Source organism: Cynoglossus semilaevis, chromosome 12, assembly GCF_000523025.1.
Source record: "Cynoglossus semilaevis isolate Cse_v1.0 chromosome 12, Cse_v1.0, whole genome shotgun sequence".
Taxonomy (NCBI): Eukaryota; Metazoa; Chordata; class Actinopteri; order Pleuronectiformes; family Cynoglossidae; genus Cynoglossus; species Cynoglossus semilaevis.
Window position 1 is genome coordinate 16928141 of NC_024318.1, and position 23791 is coordinate 16951931.

The 23791-nt window shown below is 40.0% G+C and overlaps 2 protein-coding genes across 2 annotated transcripts in view; both read right to left on the reverse strand.

Annotated features, from left to right (window-relative positions):
• The window catches only part of LOC103387766 (transmembrane 9 superfamily member 2), a 19083-nt gene extending 5549 nt beyond the window's left edge, over positions 1-13534 (reverse strand). The window contains exons 1-15 of the mRNA XM_008322537.3: positions 13282-13534; positions 11424-11491; positions 10754-10847; positions 10548-10675; positions 6509-6638; positions 6068-6192; positions 5799-5910; positions 5092-5171; positions 4832-4940; positions 3760-3892; positions 3485-3604; positions 2486-2543; positions 1364-1523; positions 1096-1247; positions 165-276 (exon numbers count right to left, since the gene is read on the reverse strand). Of these exons, the coding sequence (XP_008320759.1) occupies positions 165-276; positions 1096-1247; positions 1364-1523; positions 2486-2543; positions 3485-3604; positions 3760-3892; positions 4832-4940; positions 5092-5171; positions 5799-5910; positions 6068-6192; positions 6509-6638; positions 10548-10675; positions 10754-10847; positions 11424-11491; positions 13282-13398 (1698 nt within the window). The 5' untranslated portion in view covers positions 13399-13534. The remainder of the gene's footprint in view (positions 1-164; positions 277-1095; positions 1248-1363; positions 1524-2485; positions 2544-3484; positions 3605-3759; positions 3893-4831; positions 4941-5091; positions 5172-5798; positions 5911-6067; positions 6193-6508; positions 6639-10547; positions 10676-10753; positions 10848-11423; positions 11492-13281) is intronic.
• A 3251-nt stretch (positions 13535-16785) lies between these two features.
• Positions 16786-23791, reverse strand: part of piezo1 (piezo type mechanosensitive ion channel component 1 (Er blood group)) — a 60596-nt gene continuing 53590 nt past the window's right edge. The window contains exons 45-54 of the mRNA XM_025060967.1: positions 23198-23356; positions 22945-23092; positions 21901-22089; positions 21642-21734; positions 20495-20667; positions 20172-20294; positions 19991-20070; positions 19470-19659; positions 19181-19322; positions 16786-19028 (exon numbers count right to left, since the gene is read on the reverse strand). Of these exons, the coding sequence (XP_024916735.1) occupies positions 18900-19028; positions 19181-19322; positions 19470-19659; positions 19991-20070; positions 20172-20294; positions 20495-20667; positions 21642-21734; positions 21901-22089; positions 22945-23092; positions 23198-23356 (1426 nt within the window). The 3' untranslated portion in view covers positions 16786-18899. The remainder of the gene's footprint in view (positions 19029-19180; positions 19323-19469; positions 19660-19990; positions 20071-20171; positions 20295-20494; positions 20668-21641; positions 21735-21900; positions 22090-22944; positions 23093-23197; positions 23357-23791) is intronic.

A 23791-nucleotide genomic window follows, 5' to 3' on the forward strand; every position in this document is an offset into this window, starting at 1 on the left:
GTTACCGTCACACCAGAGACACATGGTTAAACAAATTTTACAGAAACAAAACTGCCGTGTCATAGTAACACAGTGGTTCTCAATTATTTTGTCATTTTGTCCTGTGACATTTTGTTCAGGGTGCATTTTTTTTAATTTTTTTTTTATTTGACCTAGTAATTTACCTCAGCACACAGGTGGAAGTAGCAGAGAAGGATGGTGGCCTCAGAGCATGTGATGACCAGGATAATAAACACAAGGAAAAGGAAGCCAAACATGTAGTACATCTGATGAGACCTGTGGGACAAGAAGACGTGTCTGAGTCCTAGTGAACTAGATCATTTTTTGTACCACAGACCAGTTTCATTTTTTTTACGGACCAGCCTTTAAGGTGGGGCAGATAAATACAACTAAATAAAATGATACGACAGGCATAAAAACTGGTATTTTCTAAATATAATAATTCATGTTACGCCACTGCGTATGCAACTTTTATTAGCAGTGTCCTCGTAGCATCACGCTCGTCTTTTAAAGAACGCTTGGTCTCCCGAGTAGCGAAGCAGTTCTGAAGGCTTCATTGCCTCATTTAAAGAGCCCTTCGCCACGTATTATGCCTGTCGCAATAAATCCATATTTCAAGCAAGACTTCTGGAATGATGTTAAATGCAGCTTTCTTTTTCTTCGAAGACGTAGGCTCTTCTTCTGTCTCCTTATCCTGCGCAAAGAAACTTTCCAAAGACTCTTATTTTTGTGACCGCGGCAAGCATCTTGAAGTGTGAGTCACAGACAGATGCGGCACAGAGTCCGGTTATTTTTCAAAATAAAACATCGTTCCGCATCAGATGATAAATAAAACGGCATTGTGCAGCCCGGTACCAATCAACCCACGGACTGGTGCCAGTCTGCGGCCTGCGAGTTGGGGACCACTGTACCAGATAAATTCATTAGACTGCAATCTGATACTAAGTACGCTTAAAAATGTAAAATCTACTTTTTCCTGTAGTGTCACTAGATACGCTTCTTTACTTGTGCTCTTGTTAAATCGATTAATGGACATTTACATACCTACAGCTCTGGCATGTGTAGGGAGAGGTAGACGTTTTTATTTATGCTCACCAGATGGAGTTGAGTATGAAGAAGAGCTGAATGAAAATACATCCAAAAGGTAGAATTCCTCCCATAACAATGCCAGGAAAGGGCTTTGTGTAAAAAGACTGATCTGGGATTTGACGAGGAATCTGATTTGTCCGTACAGGGTGTTCAATGGCCTTGGAGAAAAGAAAAAAAACAAACAAAAACAGCAGAGGGTGACGTGGGTCACATATAACACACAGTAACTTGTGGGAACAGAACATGTGAACGAACAACATTTGGTTTTACTCACCGATTTCTTAAAGCCAAAGTACGCTCCTATAAAGGTAAGTGGGACGGAGATGCAGAACCAAAGTGCCAGTATGGCCACTAGGGTTCCAAATGGCATTGCTGCTGATGACCCTTCACCCCACAAAATCAAATTCATCACGAAGAAATCTGCAAACACCACACTGTATACAGAGAATAAGATCAGTGAAACATGGTAACAAATGTATCCGAGTTCTGTTCATTTTGCACATCGCGTTTTTGTGACAGAACAGGAGAAACGGAAATCCATTGCCCGCATGTCGATAGTTTAGAAGTACTTTATAGCGAGCCAAAAAGCTCCAAGCTTGTTATTTGTAATACTGCATATGTAAACATAAAGTTAACTGTGGCATAATTGATTTGAAATTTGAACCATTATCATCCAGTTGAACTTGCCCGTTTCAAAAAGGAGAATGGCGTTTATGCATGACTTTTACATGTCATTTCTCTTAGTTCACACGAACTCTCCATCTATCTGCCCCCGTGTTCAATTTTAGGACAATTGTGGCCCGTGAGTCAAAAAGTTGGTTTTAACTAGTGGATATACACATATTACGGCATTGTTTCTCAATTATCTTTTGCTATGCACTACTCCCCCCTTAATTGAAGTACTACTGAACACCTAGTAATATTTATTTATCTATTCAAACCACTGTATGAGTTGCTGGCACCAGCATTCTGCATATAATTCCTTGATTATCAAAACAGATTAATAAAATGAAGTATTATGCAGACCTTTTGCAGAAGTTATTAACTGAAAGTGCGCAGGAACGCATTTTGACTTAACGCCTCATTACAAGTACTTTTTATTGATTTTAAACGTTGTCGAACTGAACAGAGAACCTGTGACTGAGTCCATTTTGTGACGGAAAACGTTTCATCAATACTTGCTTTGAGAATACAATTTGACACTTTTTGTATTTTTTTTTTTTTTTTTAGCACTGAATAATGCACCTCAATTCTTAGGTGTCAGGCGACTTTTATATCATGTTGAGTTTTATTCAAAGACCTCAAATAATTGAAGCTTGTGATCTTGTTATATGAAAAACATGTCTAAACAGCAATTATTTCACAAATTATTTTGACCGTGTAGACCGTATCTTACCCCGGACAGAGGAAAGCTGTCAACAGAACATTGGTTTTCCATTTTTCCCCTCCAAAAGCTGCAAGGTAAAAAGTTTAAAAAGTGAGAAGTTATTCTTACATCCACTCATATGTACAGTAAATGTGTAAGTAAATTCAAGTAAAGTGTTTTATAACAAAAGGTACAGTAAGTTACGTTAATGTACATTGTTGCAACATTTTTACGTTGTTGAAGTGCTAAATCCTCCTCTTTTTTGCCCACTTGTTGAACTGCTTGACTTAAAATTTAGTAATCTAGTATAAGCCACTCTGCAGATTAAATAGATTTGAATTTTATTTCACAAACATTTTAGAATCCGTTTGTAAAATCTAAACATAAGCCACAGATTTATTTCCGTGAAAAACAGTACATTGTAGGGAACCACTATTTTTACTTTGACATCTTTATGCAAGATTGACTATACTAGAGGTTCAAAAAGTGGGGGGGGGGGCGCACCCTGGGGTGTAGCAGTGCCATTGCAGGGACTGCGTTAATGGAATGAATGAATGAAACGTAACGCAGCATATTGTTCAATGCCTTAAATGTTTTACAAAAGACTGGCAAAAAAACCGGATTGGTTAAGGACAGTGTAGCATAAATATAATTCTCACACTAGTTTTTGCTGTCATTTGATTGATCTGCTTGTGTACCAGTATCTGCTACTCCTGTAGTACTGAAAATGTACATGTTTGTTATTTTCACACTGACAGCCACTAGAGGGCACTCGAGGCTTGTGGAGCAGTATCTGCTACTCCTGTAAGTCGCACTTTTTTTCATCCTTTGGCTGGTGCGACTTATACTCCGGAGCAACTCGTATATGTTTTTTTCCTTCTTCATTATGCATTTTTTGGCTGGTGGGACTTATACTCTGGAAACAACTTATAGTCTGAAAAATATGGTACTATTTTTCACACTAATTAAAAATTCTGGTCACTCTTTTTTTTTTTTTTTGATAATCAACGTTTTCCTATGTAAACTTACATTTGTAGAGACGTGCAGCCACATATCCAGCAGGAGTTCCCAGTAGAACCCAGAGAACAACAGAACAAGTCATCAGAGCTCCACGGTTGGCAGGAGACAGGAACCCAAGACAGGCAAAGACTGAAATACAATATAATGGATACAACGAGACAGTGGGAATCTTAAAATGTTTTAAAACTAAACCTACAAAAACCGACATCAGGCATCGGTGCTGTTTTAGCAGCAGCTGTTTATTCTTTCAAAATAAACAATAATATTGCTATGTGAAGACTTACACAATGTGATGAAAGTCATAATGAAAATCTGAGTTCCAGAGCCGAGGAAAACTGACAACAGCATGCCCTTCCTGGGAGGTCGGAAAACATCCCCATGCACCAACTTCCAGCCAAACTCCTCCTGAGCATCCTCCTGTGAACAAGAGGCTTCCGGCTTCAGGTTTTGTTTAAAAAAAACAAAACATCTTTGCATTGAAATTGAGTTGTTTTACCTCCCTATCAAAATTATGATGATTAAAACTATTTTTTTTGCAAGCATGTACTAGCATGAATGTGACTGTCTCATGTGTAGCTGTTTCAAAAGGTAGCAAGCCACCCTTTTCACAGACAATAAGCACACATTTGTTGAGGTTAGTGATTGAGGAGATTAACTTTAAAGTTACAACTACTTTTAACTTGACCATGACATGGATGACTGGGACTCTTCATAGACATGTTACAACTACTGTATTTTCCATACTTTAAGTCGCACTTTCTTCATCCTTTGGCTGGGTTTGCGACATATACTCAGGTGCAACTTATGTATTTTTTATACCTTATATATGTTTTTATTATTTATTTATTATTTATTTATTATTTATTATTTATTTATTTATTATTTATTATTATTATTAAATAGTGATATTTGTTATTATTTATGTATTTTGAATGTTTACTTTAGCACGAATGTTGATTGACTGTAAGTCCCTGTAAGTCCCTTGGGATAAAAGTGTCTGCTAAACGTATTGTAATGTAATGTAATATTATAATGTATAACTTCACGTTTGTTATTTTCACACTGACAGCCGCTAGGTGGCACTCTAGGCTTGTGTACCAGTGTCTGTTACACCTGTACCACTGAAAACAGACACGTTTTGTTATTTTCACACTGACAGCCACAAAAGGCCACAATGATGAGTTGTATACGCACATATATGCAGGGTTAAGTGTCCTGCCCACAGGCACAGAACGTTTTGATTGGAAACTCAATTTTTCCCCCCACCACACCCTGCATCCTGCTAGTAAAAGCAAAATACTTTTTGTTGGTTTAAAAAAAAAACAACAGCTCCATCTCACTCAGACTGGCTCTCACCACAGAGTCCATTTGATTGTATCTGGCGATGTCTTTATGCAATGTCCTCAGCATAATCATGGCCACCATTCCAGACAGGAACAGTACAATCACCAGAGAGTTCATGATGCTGTAGGAGAAAAAAAAAGAAAAGAAAGAAATGACAACTGTTTATTTCGGGGTCTGAGTCATTATTAATAATTGTCATTATTTTTTTAAGAAATAGATATCTGATTGTAAGTGTTCCAACATTTTGACTTATAAGTAGGATGTAGCTGTACCTGAACCACTGTATGTTTGTGTGAGGCATCGATTCTAGAATGTAGTCCCACCTGGATGCCCAGCGAATTTTTTTGTCTTCCTAAACAACAAATGAATTCACACAAAAAATCAATGTTTGGTTTTAACAGGGATGCCAAAACATACAGCCCGCGGGCCAAAACTGTGGGCCCACTGTGGGGTTCAATATTCCCGGCTTGATGAATTTTGAAAAAGTGAAAAAATGCACAAACACTTCACACGTCAGAGATGATTTGTGAAATTATATTTCATAAAATATGAATAATATATTTTCTAATATTCTTGTACTTCCCGTATTATGTAAGACTATAAGTCGCACTTTTTTTTCATCCTTTGGCTGGGCTTGTGACCTATATATTAAAATAATTAATAATACTAATTTTCAATGTTATTTTCACACTGACAGCCACTAGAGGGGTCATGTTGGAATTCTAACATCGATGCTCAAGCAGTAACCACAAACTGTTCAGATAGATACACTAATGGATTTTTTTTTTTAATATGCAGCCAGATATTTTGGGGGAAGAGACAACTATTAACATGAAGTCAATAATAGGACAATAACAGACAGATCAATGACGGGAATAACTGTACAGCTCTGATATCTGCTGTATAAGAAGGTGCAACTAAAGTGTACAGTACAAGATGCTGTAACAACATAAGATTAGATAAAAATGATTATACAAACCACAAAGTTGACAGAATATGTGTACGAGATCTTGTAGTCTCCTTCAAATTTGTTTTTCAGAATTTTTGGTCCTCCAGAACAGTCCGGAGCGTCCTCATTAGAGTTTTCATAACTGGACACAGAATGTAAAAAAAAAAAAAAAAAAAAAAGCAGGAGAGAAAAACGGGAAACATTTTTCAGATGCAAATACACCAGCATTCCTAAGAACACTGGTGCGGCACAAAACATGAAAAATTATGATATCAAGATATCAAGCTAACAGTTGTTACCTTTTGGGCTCAATCTTGGCAGCAACTAAACGGGCTCCAAGTTGTTCATGCTCAACTATGTGGTAACTGATGGTGATGTCCACATGATTAAAGATGTAGAAAGAATCAGGTTCTTTAAAATTTGACTGAACAATAAAAGAACAAATACACCAGGGTGTTAGAGAAAGCAGGACACTAACATCAGATTTACAGCTTCATCTGCAGGATGGTCCATCAAACTTCAGTCACAGGCTGTCTGAACAAAACTAGGGAAGTCCCATATTAACTTTTTGTCAATATTACAAAATATGCTAATATCTAAAGATAACTATGGCAGTGGTGCAATAATTATATTTGCTGGCACTTTATGCAACTCGATCAAAGGCATCATAGGTTAATATATACGTGCAGATTTGAACATTCTGCTTGTACTGTATATGCGGGTCTCTTTGACCCACTTACATTGACCACACAGGCATCTTTGGATTGTCCTGCTTCTGTGACATAGCACCCAATAGGAAAACCAGGATTACAGAACTTCTGTCCATCTTCAACATCATAGCACCAAGTCACTGGCATGTTGTCCACAATCCTACACAAAAACATGATTAAATTAAACAAACAAAAAAAAATTATTACACATAGGCATATAATTCCTCTGCATTTAACACAATCACAGATGGATTTAACACTATTCTACAGAAGCGTATTGCTGCCACACTGAGAGAAAAAGAATTGGCTCAGTATAACGCAATTACGCGATAAGTTTGACATTATTTCGTTATAACTTTCACGTAATTACGTGATAACTCGCACTTTGGGTATCTAGGTTGCAGTTGAGATGGTGGAGCGTGTATGCGTGGAGCCTTCCATGACCCTTCAATCTCACCATGCCTTAAGCCAGGCATAAAGTACAACTGAAGTGAATCATTTAAACAAGCCATATTCTTGCCTCGCAGGTGGACTTTCATTCATCATGTACCGTATTTTTCCGCACTATAAGTCGCACTTAAAAGTCATTCATTTTCTCAATAATCGACAGTATGCCTGTATTACATCTGGTTGCGCTTACTGAGGTCGAAACCGATTTTATAAAACCAAACCACACAGCACATCACAATGATGAGACACAACTGAAGCACACTGTGAGCCAACAATGACGTTTAACTCTGTTATCACAATTAGAAGATGATCAACAACAACTGTTACAGTATGTTTGTGTAACCCAAATCCGTGCAACGTCGCGTCGTACCCGCAAACACCCGGAGACGGCGTTGTGTTTTTTCGTGGTCAAAAACTCTTTTTATTTCTCCTTTTTTATCAATACAGGCAAATCACACACACACTCTCTCTGCAACAAACAACTTCCGCGCGGAACAGCGTCAGAACAACAATCCGGTGACCCCCTAGAAAAAATAGTGACAACCGCCTGACTCTGGAAGGGCCAAAAACAACAACAGCGCCCTCCAGTGTCCAACTTAGGTCACCACCCTTTTCCACAAATCTCTGTCCCTAATTGATTCGTGCGCGCCCATCTCACCGCTATTTTCTAAACCCAAGTGAAGCAAAGTAAGCCGGGGCTTGCCATCATTCCGGGTGGATTAACCACAGAATTCCAACTCCTAAATATTGGTGTTAACATGGCGTTCAAAGTTAAATTGTGAGCTGCGTGGGAGCATTGGATGACGGAAGGCGAACACACATTCACCAAGACAGGGAGGCAACGCCGGGCGAGTTACGCCACTATCTGCTTATAGATCGTGGATGCCTGGGCTAAGGTATCAGTCCGAAATGTCGTCCGAGCTTTCACGAAGGCCGGAATCACCACTGAACAGCTAATTAACAGCAACAAGACTGAATCAGATAATGACAAAAGAGATCCGGACATGCTTGATTGTTCCACTAAATTGTTACGCTGACTGTTCCGTTTCGCTTAATGCGCCTTAAAACCCGGGGCGCCTTACGTATGAAAATATTCCCGTTCATTGATAGTGCGCCTTATAATGCGGTGCGCCTTATGGTCCGGAAAATACGGTAATTACGTGAAAGTTATCACGAAATACACTGGTCCTTCTCCTATCGTGATAGTTGCGTTTCAAGACTCACCACGAAATGGGAAAATTCACGAAGTACAGTCAAGAGAGTTATTATATGATTTACGTATATATTTACCCTTTACGAACCTCCACACACTGTTATTAACAGTCGAACAAAAACAACAGTGCCCTCCTGTGTCCAACTGAGGTACCCTACATTAATTAAATGCTCAACCAACCGTTTCCTACCGTACATACTGTACATGTTTTGTTTGGGGGTTTTTTTGTTTGTTTTGTTATGTATTACCCTGTATGCATGTGTTGCAAAATGTTTTTTTTTTCGTTTATTTAAATACTGTTTTTCCCTTTTAGACTAGAAAAGTTTCACGAAAATATTGGAAATTAAAACATTTTTAATGTCGCATGGTTGGATTAAAAAAAAAATCTGTGATGTACAGAGGAAGGGAAAGCAGAACCGCGATACAGAGAGGGACGACAGTATGCCTGTATTACATCTGGTTGCGCTTACTGAGGTCGAAACCGATTTTATAAAACCAAACCACACAGCACATCACAATGATGAGACACAACTGAAGCACACTGTGAGCCAACAATGACGTTTAACTCTGTTATCACAATTAGAAGATGATCAACAACAACTGTTACAGTATGGTTGTGTAACCCAAATCCGTGCAACGTCGCGTCGTACCCGCAAACACCCGGAGACGGAGTTGTGTTTTTTCGTGGTCAAAAACTCTTTTTATTTCTCCTTTTTTATCAATACAGGCAAATCACACACACACTCTCTCTGCAAAAAACAACTTCCGCGCGGAACAGCGTCAGAACAACAATACGGTGACCACCTAGAAAAAATAGTGACAACCGCCTGACTCTGGAAGGGCCAAAAACAACAACAGCGCCCTCCAGTGTCCAACTTAGGTCACCACCCTTTTCCACAAATCTCTGTCCCTAATTGATTCGTGCGCGCCCATCTCACCGATATTGTCAAAACCCAAGTGAAGCAAAGTAATCCGGGGCTTGCCATCATTCCGGGTGGATTAACCACAGAATTCCAACTGCTAAATATTGGTGTTAACATGGCGTTCAAAGTTAAATTGTGAGCTGCGTGGGAGCATTGGATGACGGAAGGCGAACACACATTCACCAAGACAGGGAGGCAACGCCGGGCGAGTTACGCCACTATCTGCTTATAGATCGTGGATGCCTGGGCTAAGGTATCAGTCCGAAATGTCGTCCGAGCTTTCACGAAGGCCGGAATCACCACTGAACAGCTAATTAACAGCAACAAGACTGAATCAGACTAAAACAAAAGAGATCCGGACATGCTTGATTGTTCCACTAAATTGTTTCGCTGACTGTTCCGTTTCGCTTAATGCGCCTTAAAACCCGGGGCGCCTTACGTATGAAAATATTCCCGTTCATTGATAGTGCGCCTTATAATGCGGTGCGCCTTATGGTCCGGAAAATACGGTAATTACGTGAAAGTTATCACGAAATACACTGGTCCTTCTCCTATCGTGATAGTTGCGTTTCAAGACTCACCACGAAATGGGAAAATTCACGAAGTACAGTCAAGAGAGTTATTATATGATTTACGTATATATTTACCCTTTACGAACCTCCACACACTGTTATTAACAGTCGAACAAAAACAACAGTGCCCTCCTGTGTCCAATTGAGGTACCTTACATTAATTAAATGTTCAACCAACCGTTTCCTACTGTACATACTGTACATGTTTTGTTTGGGTTTTTTGTTTGTTTTGTTATGAATTACCCTGTATGTATGTGTTGCAAAATGTTTTTTTTTCCGTTTATTTAAATACTGTTTTTCCCTTTTAGACTAGAAAAGTTTCACGAAAATATTGGAAATTAAAACATTTTTAATGTCACATGGTTGGATTAAAAAAAAAATCTGTGATGTACAGAGGAAGGGAAAGCAGAACCGCGATACAGAGAGGGACCACCGTAATGTCAAAGTTAGCACGAAATAACGTGAAAGTTATCATGTAATTACGTGATACTGAGCCCTTTTTTTTTTTTTTTTTCCTGAGTGCTTCTGTACTATTTACACACAAAATCCTTGGAAAGCAAAAAGATGATGACAATGAGGATGAGTGAGATAATTAGTTAGTGGAGATTAACCAAGTTAAAAAGAATAGCTCCACCCGCAGTAGCACATCAATCTGGTTTCTGGGCACAGATATCACACTCGTTAAAAAAAAAAACATGTGCCAATTTGCCTCATTGACAGCATAAGCCAAAAGCTGCAAATATGCACCGCAGCCTGCATGAGCTGATAAATGGGTAAACCCTAAACCAAACCACAAACAAAGGCCAAGGTTTGTTAATAAGGATCACCCAAAATACAAATTATATACATATAAATACATATAAATGTATATGTTCAGAACAGGAGAGGATGTGTTGGTGCATTGCACGTACCAGTGATGTTGGTAGTTGAGTAGCATTCCTTTCTTCAGGAAGTCCAGTTTGGATTTTTCTGATGATTTGCTGGTGTCGTAGGTTTTGGTACATACTTTTTGACACACCTCAGGTTTCTTAAACTCAAACTGACACACACGTAATGCATTAGTATGCTAATGGAAATGTTTGACATCACGTACAGGAGTACTTTGTAAATTGTATACCTTGTACGGCGAGGGCTCTATTCGCTCTCCGAAAAGAACCTGGCCCAGATTTTCTGAGGGACGTTTCATTTTTATCATTGAACAAAAGTCAAACCTGCACAACAAGACAGATTCTATTCAGGAAACAATGAAGTGCCACCGAGTGCATTGCTGCAGGAGGAAATAAAGTTCAACTTAGTTAGTTTTGTCTCTAGGTGCGAGGTCGTCACTTAATCTAACAATTAAACATTTGGAAGCAGAACTGCAAATTTGATTGGCTGGTAGCGTCACATGTTGCCCCTAAGACGAGGTGACGACAGACATGTGCGTGCATAACTTTAAAACAATTTTCATTCACTCACAAGGCAGGGGGGAGATAGATAACATTCCAGGATAAATTAACAATTTCCAGGACATATGACCTTTTTTTTTCTAATTTTCCATAAGATTCCCATGACTGGAAAATTCACAAATTTTATTGAACTTATAATCATAATATTTACAATTATAATTCACACTTTTTGAATAATAAGGCAATGATCTATTTAAAAAAGTGAGAAATATTTGCAATGCAAAAACAGACAAATAAATTTCAACTTGAAGCTCTGAAAATAATTTGCAAATACGTTCAGTACGTTCTTGTAGAATTGTTTTTAAAAAACGGGTGACTTGAACAGAGAATACTACTTACGCAGTATATTCATAAGGCAGAACAGACTCAACTGAATCCAGCCTGTTCACAAACAGCTCAATGGTGGACTAGAAAAAGACACAACAGACACGGCATCAGGACAAACGCCCAAACTAGCTTGAACAGTCCCAAAGTTACAGTATGCAAAACTGAAATGTTTAGAAGCACTCAAGGAAATCTACTGTTTTTAACAGTCTGTCCACCATCATCATCATCATCATGTAAACCAGGTGAAATCTACTGTTTTAACAGTCTGTCCATCATCATCATCATCATCATCATGTAAACCAGGACATAAAATCCCAGTAAAGAGAAACGAGGTGTAAACTAGATGGGTAAAACAAGTTTGCCAAGACCTTTACACTTTAATGAAACAAACAAGTCACTTCACCCAGCAGGCTTAAATGCTTTACTTAAGGTGTGTCAGTATTTCTTCAATTCAAATAAAGGGTGCTGATAAAAAAAAAAAGGATAAAATAAATAAATGAATCATTTATAATTTTTTTTGTTAAGAATACTTAACAAAATCTGGGTTAGATGCTGTAATGAGATTTTTTTTTGCTGAGAATATCAATAAAAACTAAATAATTAAAATTTACTTTTTGGTAAAAAAATACTTACCGAAACGTGGGTTTAGATGCTGTAATAAGATTTTTTTTGCTCCCCACGCAATGTCACCCGAAGCTTCTTAAGTATGACTCTGTTTCACGTGGAAACTCTACTCATCTGTACCACTCTCTCTAACTCTCAAACTCTCTCATATGTTCTAAGCCAGGCTTGGGCAAACTTTTTGACTCATGCGCCACAATGGGTCAAAAAGTCAAAGTCATAAAGGCAAAAATGCAAAAAGCCTTTTTCTACGCCATCTATTGGGAAAAAAGCGGGCATTGCAGGGAAAAGGCAGAAGTATAATGATAATAGAAATTAATAACTTTATTTGGACAAGTTTGGCGGGCCAAGAGCCAAACGGGCCGCATCCAGCCCCCGGGCCGTAGTTTGCCCATGCCTGTTCTAAGCTGGCTGACAAACACAGTGGGTAACACACACTGTAAAAGAGAGCAATCAACACATGCTTGACTGCAATTTAATAGGCTGGTATTTTTATAAATGTAGTAACTTGGTTAAAAGGGGAAACATTGTTAATTGTGATATTGTAAGTACTGATTAACTTTTTCAAACATTTACTACGATTAACTACTTATCAAGCTCAATAAACTGATCCCCGAATTCAGTGGACTTTGGCAACACAATATTTCAAAATAAAATCATCTCAAATTCAACTTCGTCGAATTGTATTGCTTGTTTTGAGCAACCGTCAATGTCTCAAAAAAAAAGACGTGCAATTTTGATACACTTTTAAATTGAAATATGTATCACTATATTATTTGGAGATTCACTGTGTAACTTACAAATATCAGTTACTCCTCAAGCATGACTTTACCCCACCCCCGCTACCCAGCGTTCATAACTTTGCAAAAAAGCACGCATCAATATGTATGCTAAAATGTTAAGGAGATGTAACGTGTTATGTTACACGATGTTGTCCAGGGAGAACTGCATATACGCTATATTAGACTGACTTTTACATAATGTAAATACATACTAACGTTTGTGATACTGCAAGCTAAGGTAATAAAATAACGTCAAGCCATTCCAACCGTCGCTAACTGAGTGTCTTATTGTTATCATTAAACGTTAGCTTTGCTGTTAGTATAAGCTAGCTTTCTCGCGAATGTTTACAATCTTAAACATAAAACGCAATATAATTAAGTTTCTAGACTTGGCTCTCTTTTGCCCTGAGCTGTCGTATGACGGTGCCTGTCGGTGCCCCAGGTCACCTGTATCATGTAGCGTTTACCTTGCAGTCAGGAACCTGGTCGTTCCCAGGCACACAGAAGCTGACAGGCGCGAGACCCGGTAAGTAGAAGCCTGCACTTCGAGCCAGCAACGCGGCTCCAAGTACCCACAACAGCATGTTCTCTCCTGCTCGTGACCACAGAATTGTTGACACCTCACTCTTGACGGAGATCCACTCTGTTAACCTAGATCAGGCTGACATCCAGTGCACTCACCGAGCACCTGATTTCCGGTTCTGCAGAGAGCAGACCCGACACGTCACAACCGGACATAGAGCTTCGTGAAGCGAGGCATTGTGGGAGTCGTCAACACTCGACCTGCGCTTTCAGACAAAAGTGGCCTTGGACACAGTATATATACAGATAGGTCTTCTGTATTTTACTACCGTACAAATGAAAGTTTATTGATTTTAACTCACCAATCAGATATTCCACTAAAGCTGAAGGCATAGTGTTGTATTTATGACGATTAAATTATGATGAATAACCCATTCATAACAGTATATTTGAACCGTAGGTATAAGCAGGTAGGTAACAAAAGTTATCAAAACAGACGAATAATGGAGAAAGGGGAAGTAATCAAATAGGGATGTAGCAATAGACAGGGTATATATTTTCTTTTTTTACAGTATAGTAGTATGTTTACTCACAAGTGTTTGCAACAAATGGAATATACCAGAAGCTTATTCCAACAAAAAACTGCTGACAGCCGATCGTGATGGGCCTAAATCAACATTTGTCTTCTCCATTTTCTTCAAAAACTACAAAATAAAACGGCGAGGGCAAATATAATACGTTTCACATTTCCCTTTCTAACCCTTTAGCAAGTTAGCATAGAGCAAACGTAGCTAGCATGGGTATCTAGAGGAACAAAAAGCAAACAAAAGTAAGAAATCGAGAAATAGAAGGAGGTAAAATGTAAAATTCTTGATATAGGTGTGCAAATGTAAAAGCCAGGGTTGCAACCAGTGATGGGTATAACGGCGTTACTAACGGCGTTATTTTTTTCAGTAACGGGTAATCTAAATAACTACTTTATTGATCGTTACAACGCTGTTACTGTGCCTTACTAAAGCTACTCACTGAAGCTGTCATCCAATTTGACCCACACAGACACAGCTAAGTCTATGTAGGGTAGTGGATTGTGTGCGGCGCTAGGGAGCATCATTTCCTCATTCGCCTTTTACACTGTTTGTCCTGGTGGGGACACTATCGCCGCTATATTGAGCCTGACGTACCCCTACGGGGTTCAGTCAGTGTGTCACTCCCATCTAGGTAAGCAGTGCACCTGATGGCGCCCCAAAGTTACTTTGAGATAATGAAAATGGAGTGGCGCTTTGGCCCAGAGGCAATGTCTCTGTCATTGATGTGGAACCCCAGGGTTCACCTCCTGGGCATGTTCGAATCCCGGTTAGGGCGGTTAATACCTTTCAGTGGACTCACCACCCGCAGGAAGGTTTGGGGGGTTGGTATGGTGCAGTGTGATTTGGGTGGAGACTGCTGCCCCGCGACCCGGTAATGGATAAGCGGATGAAAATGGATGGATGGATGGATGGATGGATGGAGAACTGCTATAAGAGAGACAGTCCCCACAGTGAGAAGTGGGCAGCATCCTAAACTATTAATGCTCATGAAGGAAAGACTGTCACATCAGAAATTCTACTACATTGTACCACATGTCTGAAGCTGCATGTCAGAAAACAGACACAACATTCACTCACAAGCACATAATATCCACACACACACACACACACACACACACACATCACCTGACCTCTGGGTGTAATTTATACTGCATATCAATACTGCTTCCCCACAAGCAATGGTATCTGTCACCCAATTTCCAGTGGAACTTCAAGCTGGTCACAGCTCCAGTGCAGATCAGACCCATATCACCATGTGGTCGGAGCGGGCACCACAACTCTCTATCACTCCACCCCAGCAGTCAGACCAGACAGTAAAGCTGTCACCATGTCTCCATCTGCTGACACAACCATATACATCTCACAGGATGAAACATGGGCAGCTGGAAATCCTATGCCCCATGAGTATTTCAGAGACCCCATAAAGCTACAGATGCCGGTGTCAGATCCTGCAAAGACCCCTGTCCTCAACCATGATGAGTCAGACCCTTCCACCCGTGCCCTATGGAGGACTGATGCAGACTCGCCAGGTAAAAAAATGTACCCGTCTTTACAGGTCACCCCGACAGCAAGATGCTCATGGAGGACTGGATTCGTGCCATGCAGTATCTCCTGGATTCAATAGAGCTCCCCCTGCACCTTTGTTTCCCTATAGTTGTTCACCACTTGAGTGGAGAGGCTCAGAAGCTGGTCTTGAGCCTGCCCCCTAGTGACCAGACCCCCAAGAGAGCATTTGAGGAATCGAGAGCCGAGTATGGTGACACACAGGGCTCCTTATGGACCCATTAGCTGATTTTTATGAGCGGAGTCAGATGTCAGGGGAGTCTGCTTGCTCTTATGCTATCACATTAGAGGCGATATTACGGGCAGTGGAGGAGGGGGCAAACCCTTTCCAGATAGAGACAGGAAGCTCACACGATGGATGAAGATGCGTACGGTAGGATTGCACCAAAGAAACCCAGGCTATGGAGCTTCCATGAGGTACAGGAGGAGCTCCGAAACCTGACAAGAGACAGAAAAAAAAGGTACCAGCCCCAACACAAAGTGAAGAAGCCATATGCTCAGGTGCATGTCACTGCAGAGGGAGGTGCCAGTTTGAAGACAGAGAGGACGAGACAACCCTCTGAGTTATCAGAGTTAACAGAGATTGTCAAAAAGTTAGCACTAGACCAGCAGAAACAGATGGCCAAATTGTCCTGGCTGGAGTCAAGAATGTCCGTTACACCTAGTGTCCCCTCAACTAACTGTCCAGTCAACACCAGTGCAGGTGAGGCAGGGTTCTAATGTTACATGTTACCGCTGTGGGAAGCCGGGACACATTGCCTGTGTCTGTCGAGCGGTCTTCCACCAACCCCAGCCCACGACTCCTGCATAGGGAAACACGCCGCCCACAGCCCATCCTTTACTTTTAGTCACTTTTAGTGGGCCCCAGGAACGAGGGAGAGGTGGAAGTAAATGGGTTAAAGTGCAGGGCTCTCATTGATTCTGGCTGGCAAAAAAAAAACCACCATTACCCACAGCTATTGGTGCAACCACCCAGAATCAAGGTGTGTTCTCCCAGCATCATATGGATCATGGACACACACACAGTGCAGCATGAAATTCCTCTGGTGGACTCAAAGCCCTTTAGACTGCCTTATCCCAAGATTCCCCCTTCCCAGTGGCAGGGGGGGAGGAAGCTGGTGACAGAGATGGAGGAGGCAGGAGTTATTCGGCACAGTAAGAGTCCATATGCATCACCAGTGGTAGTTGTAACCAAGAAAGATGGGTCTTTGCGGCTCTGCATGGACTACAGGAAGCTCTTAGAGCCCTTTCAGAGAGGTGACCCTACCACAGGGCAAGGGTAAAAGAAAAATCCGAGGGTCCTTTTAAGACATTTATTCATGATTATGCACCATTGAGTGTGTAACCTGAACATGTGTAAACTCTACAGGACCCACTTTTAGGTCCTGATTATTGAATCTATGGTCTGAATGGTTTGTATTCCCCTAGATATTTGCACATGTGAACAAAGCAGGAAATATGAATTTAAAGAATTGTAAAGACCAACAGTTAAAACAGCTGCTGGTGCATAGAGATAAGATTGTTCTATTTGTAGGTCTGGTTACGTGTGTATGTGATATTCTTTACAGACATTTGCGTACTGCAATCTTTTGCATTAATGTACAGGGCTCCCATTGTATCCATGACATGTATTTCACATACATGACTCATGACAAATGTTATTAAATGACAGTTTGTAAACACCAAGGAAAAAAAAGTATTCAACCACTCAACAAAGGGCATACCGAATATTTATGTTTTAGTTTTGGTGAGTCCTGTCTTAAAAAATAAACTTCGCAGTGCTCTTTATACAATGTGGTTTACGTTATCCAAGAGCTGTCAGTGGGATTGAATCTTAGATAAAGACAGTTGTTGACGTTCTTGTTTGATTGTTCAGAACAGCTCCAACTCCAACATCATCTCATTAAAGTCCTGTGCAACATAAACAAATTAAACTACATTTTAAAAAACAGTTTAAAAACAACATTTTTCAGTGAAAAGAAAATGCTCTGCTTCTTTCGTCGGCTATTAATAGAATTCCTTCAACAGTTTTACCCTACCAGTGAAACCTTGAACGGCTAAAGTGTTTTGTGTTTGAAATGGTTTGTTCTGCAGGAGACAAACCAGATGATTTTTAGCATCATAAATAGTAGTAGAACAAAGAATTTAGGTTACAGTGGACAGTGAATGAATTCAGCTGCTTCATTATACTAGCACGTTAAAAACAACAGAAAACATCTGAATTACTCCCAAAAAACGTATTCAAAACATTTTTAATAAAACATTCAAGATTGAGAAAGGCTATGTCTAACTTGCGCATAATGTGTTGATTTCTGGGTCCTGAGATTGGTGGGGATTTATCCAATTTCACCTAAAAACCCAGTTCATTTATTTGGTAGGTTGCAAAACTCAACATTTTACCCTGAAACATTAAGAACAAGCCCCTTTCAGAATTATATACTCAAGAAATAGTACTTTTGTGCCAAGCACATACAGTAGTCTTTTTTGTTTTTTTCCATTGTTTCATATTTAAAATGATCAAATACCCTAATATTTAAAAATCCTTGTTATTATCTTGGCTCCTCAAGTTTTTATATCTGATCAGAAGAACATAGTGAATATCAACCAGTCTCCTCAGGCCTAAAGTCTCCTCCTGAGTCTCCTTCAGGACAATGAAATCCATCACCCATGCATTGCACATCTCATAGAAGATTTTTGAATTTTATTTTTGAAATGTTTATGCCCTTCTTGTTATTCTGTGTAGTAGCAGGCTCACATCTTCAGACGGAGCTCAATATAAACTACTTTGATTTCTTACTAACTTGTTTTATCTGGTGTCCCTTAATCTGGGACATGCAACATCTCATGTCAAACTAGAACAATAAATTACTAAAGATACGCTGAAATGATCTGACTCGATATAATTGCTTTCAACATGATTGACGGCATAGAGTTCTTCTACATCAACGGACATATAGATAGAGCAACCCCAGCTGTATTTCTGAAAGGCCAGGCTTCTGTCATACGTTCACACCTCTTTTGTGCCTGAAATGCACAAAGGTCAGTGATAACAAACATTTACAATTTGACCTTTATGCTTTCAGCTCGGCTCGAGTTAATGACTTGGAACGCATTTGTTGAATCCTGTGAAACTTCATCTGCCGTCTGTAACATCTACAGAGGGAGAGCGCTCCCAAGATTTTGTAGTGTAAGACGAAGAAATGAAATCACCATAGCAACATCAACAGGACAGGTTCCACGGGGTTTCTGTTCTGTTCTGTTCTCCAACCATTTTCATGGATGTCTTGCCCTTGAAAATCAACATCGCCTCAAGGATCAAAAAAGTCTTTCCACAAGCCTTCTGCTGGAAGTCTGCGTAGTGTGCTTCACATATTAGTGTGCTCTGCCAAAGCCGAAGATTACTGCTCTGTGGGTCAGTATCTGTCATAGTCCCGGCTCTGGATGTCTCTGGTCCATTTAATCATTGTTTCCGGAGATCGATAAAGGAAGATGAGTTTGGAGTAAAGTTCCTCTTCAAGTTCAAGTTCTCCTGTCTCGCGCACCTGAAATACATTTATATCAATGATGGATTTTAGGAAGTATTATTAAAGGCTGTTTTAGTGAGAAGTGCAGTGAGAAGTGCATTAAATGCATGTAAATGCATATATAAAAAAATGGCGTAATAATAAACTTGGCCCAAGATTATAACACTTACCAAGAAGATATCTGTACAAAGCTTCAGTATGCGATCTACACACGGCAGCTCTTCAAACATGATGGAGTGGGAGATCTCACTGAAGAAGCCTCTTACAAATTTCCCAATGACTAAGACCACAGATACATACAGACCCATGATCCTGTAGAAAGACAATGAAAGACAGTGTGGGTTTTTTTTGTTCAAGAAAGTGCGTACGCGTGTGTCTGTGTGTGTCTTACCCGTATCCAGCCAGTGTTCAAGAAAGTGCGTACATGTGTGTGGGTGTCTGTCTGTGTGTGTGTCTTACCCGTATCCAGCCAGGAAGCCCAGACTAGGAGGACTGACCTTGTCATTGAATATTATCATAGGCAGTACCCCACATGAGGAAGGGGCACATCCTGCAATAGCAATGTCCCACCACTCCTGATTTCTGCTGTAATTCAGTGACCTGTCATTCATCAGAGACAGAGTAATGTTCAGGTATCCATCTTCATTACCTAAGAGAAAAAAAAACACAAATGTTACTACAAATACAAAGACTCATTTATAGCAGTCCAGACCTCGCAATACTGTTGTGTTATAAGTGTTGATTTTTTTTCAGGATTGATTTAATAAGGATGTTTGAATGATCACTTTCTAAGAATAACTGCAAATTATGACGATGAGGGTGTGAAATGAACACAAAGTTTACGACTCGGTTAAAGAGTTCTAATACATTCAAAATAAATGTTAAAGAAAAAAAGTGTCAGTGTCAAGTTTGAAACATTTTAAACATTTTTTTATACTCTAAAAAACACTTTGAATGCAGTCTTTCAATCTCCCTCTGACCTTTAAAAAGCTGATTAACTGGTTTGGCTTCAGCTCCATTGGGAGCACGGATGTAGTTTGGGAACATGTTAGGGACAAGCCTGAGTGAGAGAGAAAAGTCCTGTGTAAGACAAACTTAGAATGAAAAATATAACACAACACATTTTTGTATACTTCGCATACATACTGCCGGTAAACCTACACAGGCTCTGTGCGATTGCCAACCAATAGTGAAGCCAGTTCCGCTCTGACTGGGTTTCCAGGTTCCAGGTCTATTGAGTGTTTGTCAAACGTGTGCTCCACTGTGCCTCCTTTACCCAGATCGCTGAGATTTAGAGTTTTAACATTAAACTTTTTTCATAATTGCATGACATATATTTCATAATGACAGTGACGGAGAAAACAAAAAAAACTTTGTGTTGTCAACTAATTTGGTCTTAAATTACCCATGTTGGTTATAATTATGATTATAAAAAAAAGAGAGTGACAGTGTTTTTTTTTTTTAGTTAGGAGAGAAGATATTACCGTTGGAAAGTCCAGGCCAGGCGTAGTGTTAAGTCAACAGGACTTCCAAGTAGTTCTTTAATGACCTCCTGTCTGCTGGGGGGGCTGATCCTCCACACTGATCCTGAACTCCCTTCTATCATGGCTGTCACAATGTCGTCATAACTGTACAGTGTGATGAACTGCATCGCTACCTACACAGAGATAAGAAAGTTAGTAAATACCACGCTACACAGATGTGTAAATTACAGCAGGGATGAGGAATAACCGTAACCTCATTTATTGCAAAAAACAAGTTAAAGTACTATATGTTCCAGACTATAAGTTGCTTTTGGCTTTGTGCGAGTCGCACCAGCCATAAAATGTATATAAATACAGTATATCCCTTTCATGCATGACGGTCACTACAGTGGACAGCTATGAAACGTGCCACTGGGGATGAGGGGCATCCCATGGAATATGGCACGCTGGACATAAGTGTATCACTGCTGTAATGCTTGGTTGTACAGATAAACATATACAAGTTACCAGCAGAGGTGGGACCAAGTCATTGTATGGCAAGTCACAAGTAAGTCTCAAGTCTTTGCACTCAAGTCCGAGTCAAGTCTCAAGTCAAGACAGGCAAAGTCCGAGTCAAGTCCAAGTCAAGACTGAAAAGTGTCAAGTCAAGTCCCAAGTCCTGCCGTTTTTGTTTCGAGTCCTTTCTAGTCCTTTTCAAACAAAATAACAACACATTTACACAGATCACTTTGGGTTTTGGAGAAAGTATCGAGTCTTGTCGAGTCAAAGGGCTCGAGTCCGAGTGAAGTCACGAGTCACTGATGTTAAAGTCCAAGTCGAGTGGCAAGTCTCTTTACATTTGTGAAGAACAAGTGGAGTCTAAAGTCATCAAATTGATGACTCGAGTCTGACTCGAGTCCAAGTCATGCGACTCGAGTCCACACCTCTGGGACTCACCACCCGCAGGAAGGTTTGGGGGGTTGGTATGGTGCAATGTGATTTGGGTGGAGACTGCTGCCCCCGCGACATGGTAACGAATAAGTGGATGAAAATGGATGGATGGATGGATGGATGTCTGAAGTATGGATGAACAGACGCTCCCTGTTTTGTGTACTAGGTAGCAGTACATATAAAAGAGTGTATTATCTGTTATGCTCTCAGTCCTTACAGCACTGTCCGCAAACTTTTTCGTGAGTGCCGAGTATTCGTCTTCCGTGTAGGGCTGAATGGACTGTTGCTGCACACTCATAGTGAAGAGAGGCTGGGGACAAAATCAGATAATATTTCATACATTTATTTATGAAGTGTCACTGTCCATCTGTATATAATACACCAAAAATGTTTAATTTGAAAGTATATTTACTACACGTTAGTACTCCACATAATAGTGATTTACTCATTAGTTTATCACATTATGTAGTAATTACCTCATATCCTCCGAGCTTTACAGTCACTGTGACATCTATTGGGTGGTTGACCACACCCACCACTGATCTGACCAGTGAAATGAAGAGCAAAGGAAACCAGATGATGCAGATCAAGAAAAAAATGATAAGACCTCCCATTCCGTATTTCACAATCTTTTTCTTCTTCTGCCCTTTGGGCTGTGGGTATTTCTGGATTTAAAGGAATAGAGAACATCTAGTTATTAACACTTTTCTCCTCACATTGGCAAGTACTGCATTTGTTTCTCAGGAGCTACTGTCATCAAACAGCCTTCACATTCTTACACATACAGTGGAATCTTGAGATCCGAGCATAATCCGTTCCAGGACCGAGCTCGTAACTCGAGGTGCTCGTATCTCGAATCATTTTTTCCCCATAAGAAATAACCCTCTAAAAAACTCTCTTAATTATGAGTTCTTACCTTGGAGACAGACGATACAGTCGCGGCTAATGGTGGCATGTGCAGAGGAGCACTTTACACCAACATGACGTAACTTACGTAAACTTAATTCACTTAAGTTATGTATTTTTTTTTTTTTTTTACTTTTCTATTTTTTTTTTCTTTGCTTTTTTGCGATCAGTATTCTTTCTTTAGCGGGGCACCGCGGTCATATTTATGGAAAATTACGTGCTTCATTTTTATTGTCATCATGCGTTTCTTCATCTCACTACCATCTTTAACACTCACTCTCTTAGGACTCATCACTATTAGGAAGAATAATGGCCAAAACAGAGAGAAAATCACATAGATAAAACAAACACAATATGGAAGACTCGCGGGAGCGCAGTAGATGCTTACGGAAGTCGACGAACACGTGAAATGAATGGGTGAGGCGGCGTGCGCTGCTCCGAGTGCTTGGCCATCTGGCGTCGCTGTCTGTGAGTGTGCTTGTATCTCAAATATTTACTCGTATATCAAAGGCTTGCTCGTATCTTGAAATACTCGTACGGTCGAGACGCTCGTATCTCGAGGTTCCACTGTATGAAAATAATCAGTTGCATCGCTACGATGCCGAACTTCACACCTTTTCTGTCTCACGGCTGCATTTAATGATGAAGATGTTGGCGTAGATGTCCTCCACACACATCCAGTTTGACAAAGACAAAGTTGTGTCCGTCCAAACCCAGTCCATCACCGCTCGCAGCTCAACAAGGAACGGGACAAGACGAAACCTAAACACATGCAAAAAAAAAAAACAAAGACACGCAGAAGGAACTAATAAGTGTGAAGCAAATGTTTGCAAACAAAAAAAATCTACACTTGCGTTTGGACCTTACCCTTGGAAGAGAAACAAGTTGAGGTGGTTGTATTTCTTGGTAAGGAAGTTACCTAAAATTCTGGTGGGATATCCACACCGGATCTGATAGGCTGACAGGCCAAAATAAATACACTTGACAAAGTACCAGAGCTGAGCCACAAAGTTTTGATTGAACTTCCTAAAAAGGCAGAGGGAAGAAGGAGATGAAATTCATTACTTTTATTACAGTCATTAGATTCTGATAATATTGTAGTCTGAGAACCTGTAGAGAACCTAGTACATAACATGTATATTTCTATATGTACAAACCACTGTATGAGTTGCTGCCACCTAGTGACTGGAGGCTTGTTATACCTACCCCAGGTTAGGTTCCAGAAACGTCAAAACGTTCTCTTTGTTTTTTACGTTCTTGTCTAACTATGATCCTAATTGTAAATGCACACAAATAATAAGCACGTATGTCCATATATCCAAGGCCATCTCCTTGACCCTCATCCATTAAGAAGACTGTATGCCATTTTTTTGTGAAGTCAGCACAGTCTGAGGACTGAGCAGCCACTGAATAGACTAGTCTCTTGCAGAGGTGTGGACTCGAGTCTCATGACTTGGACTC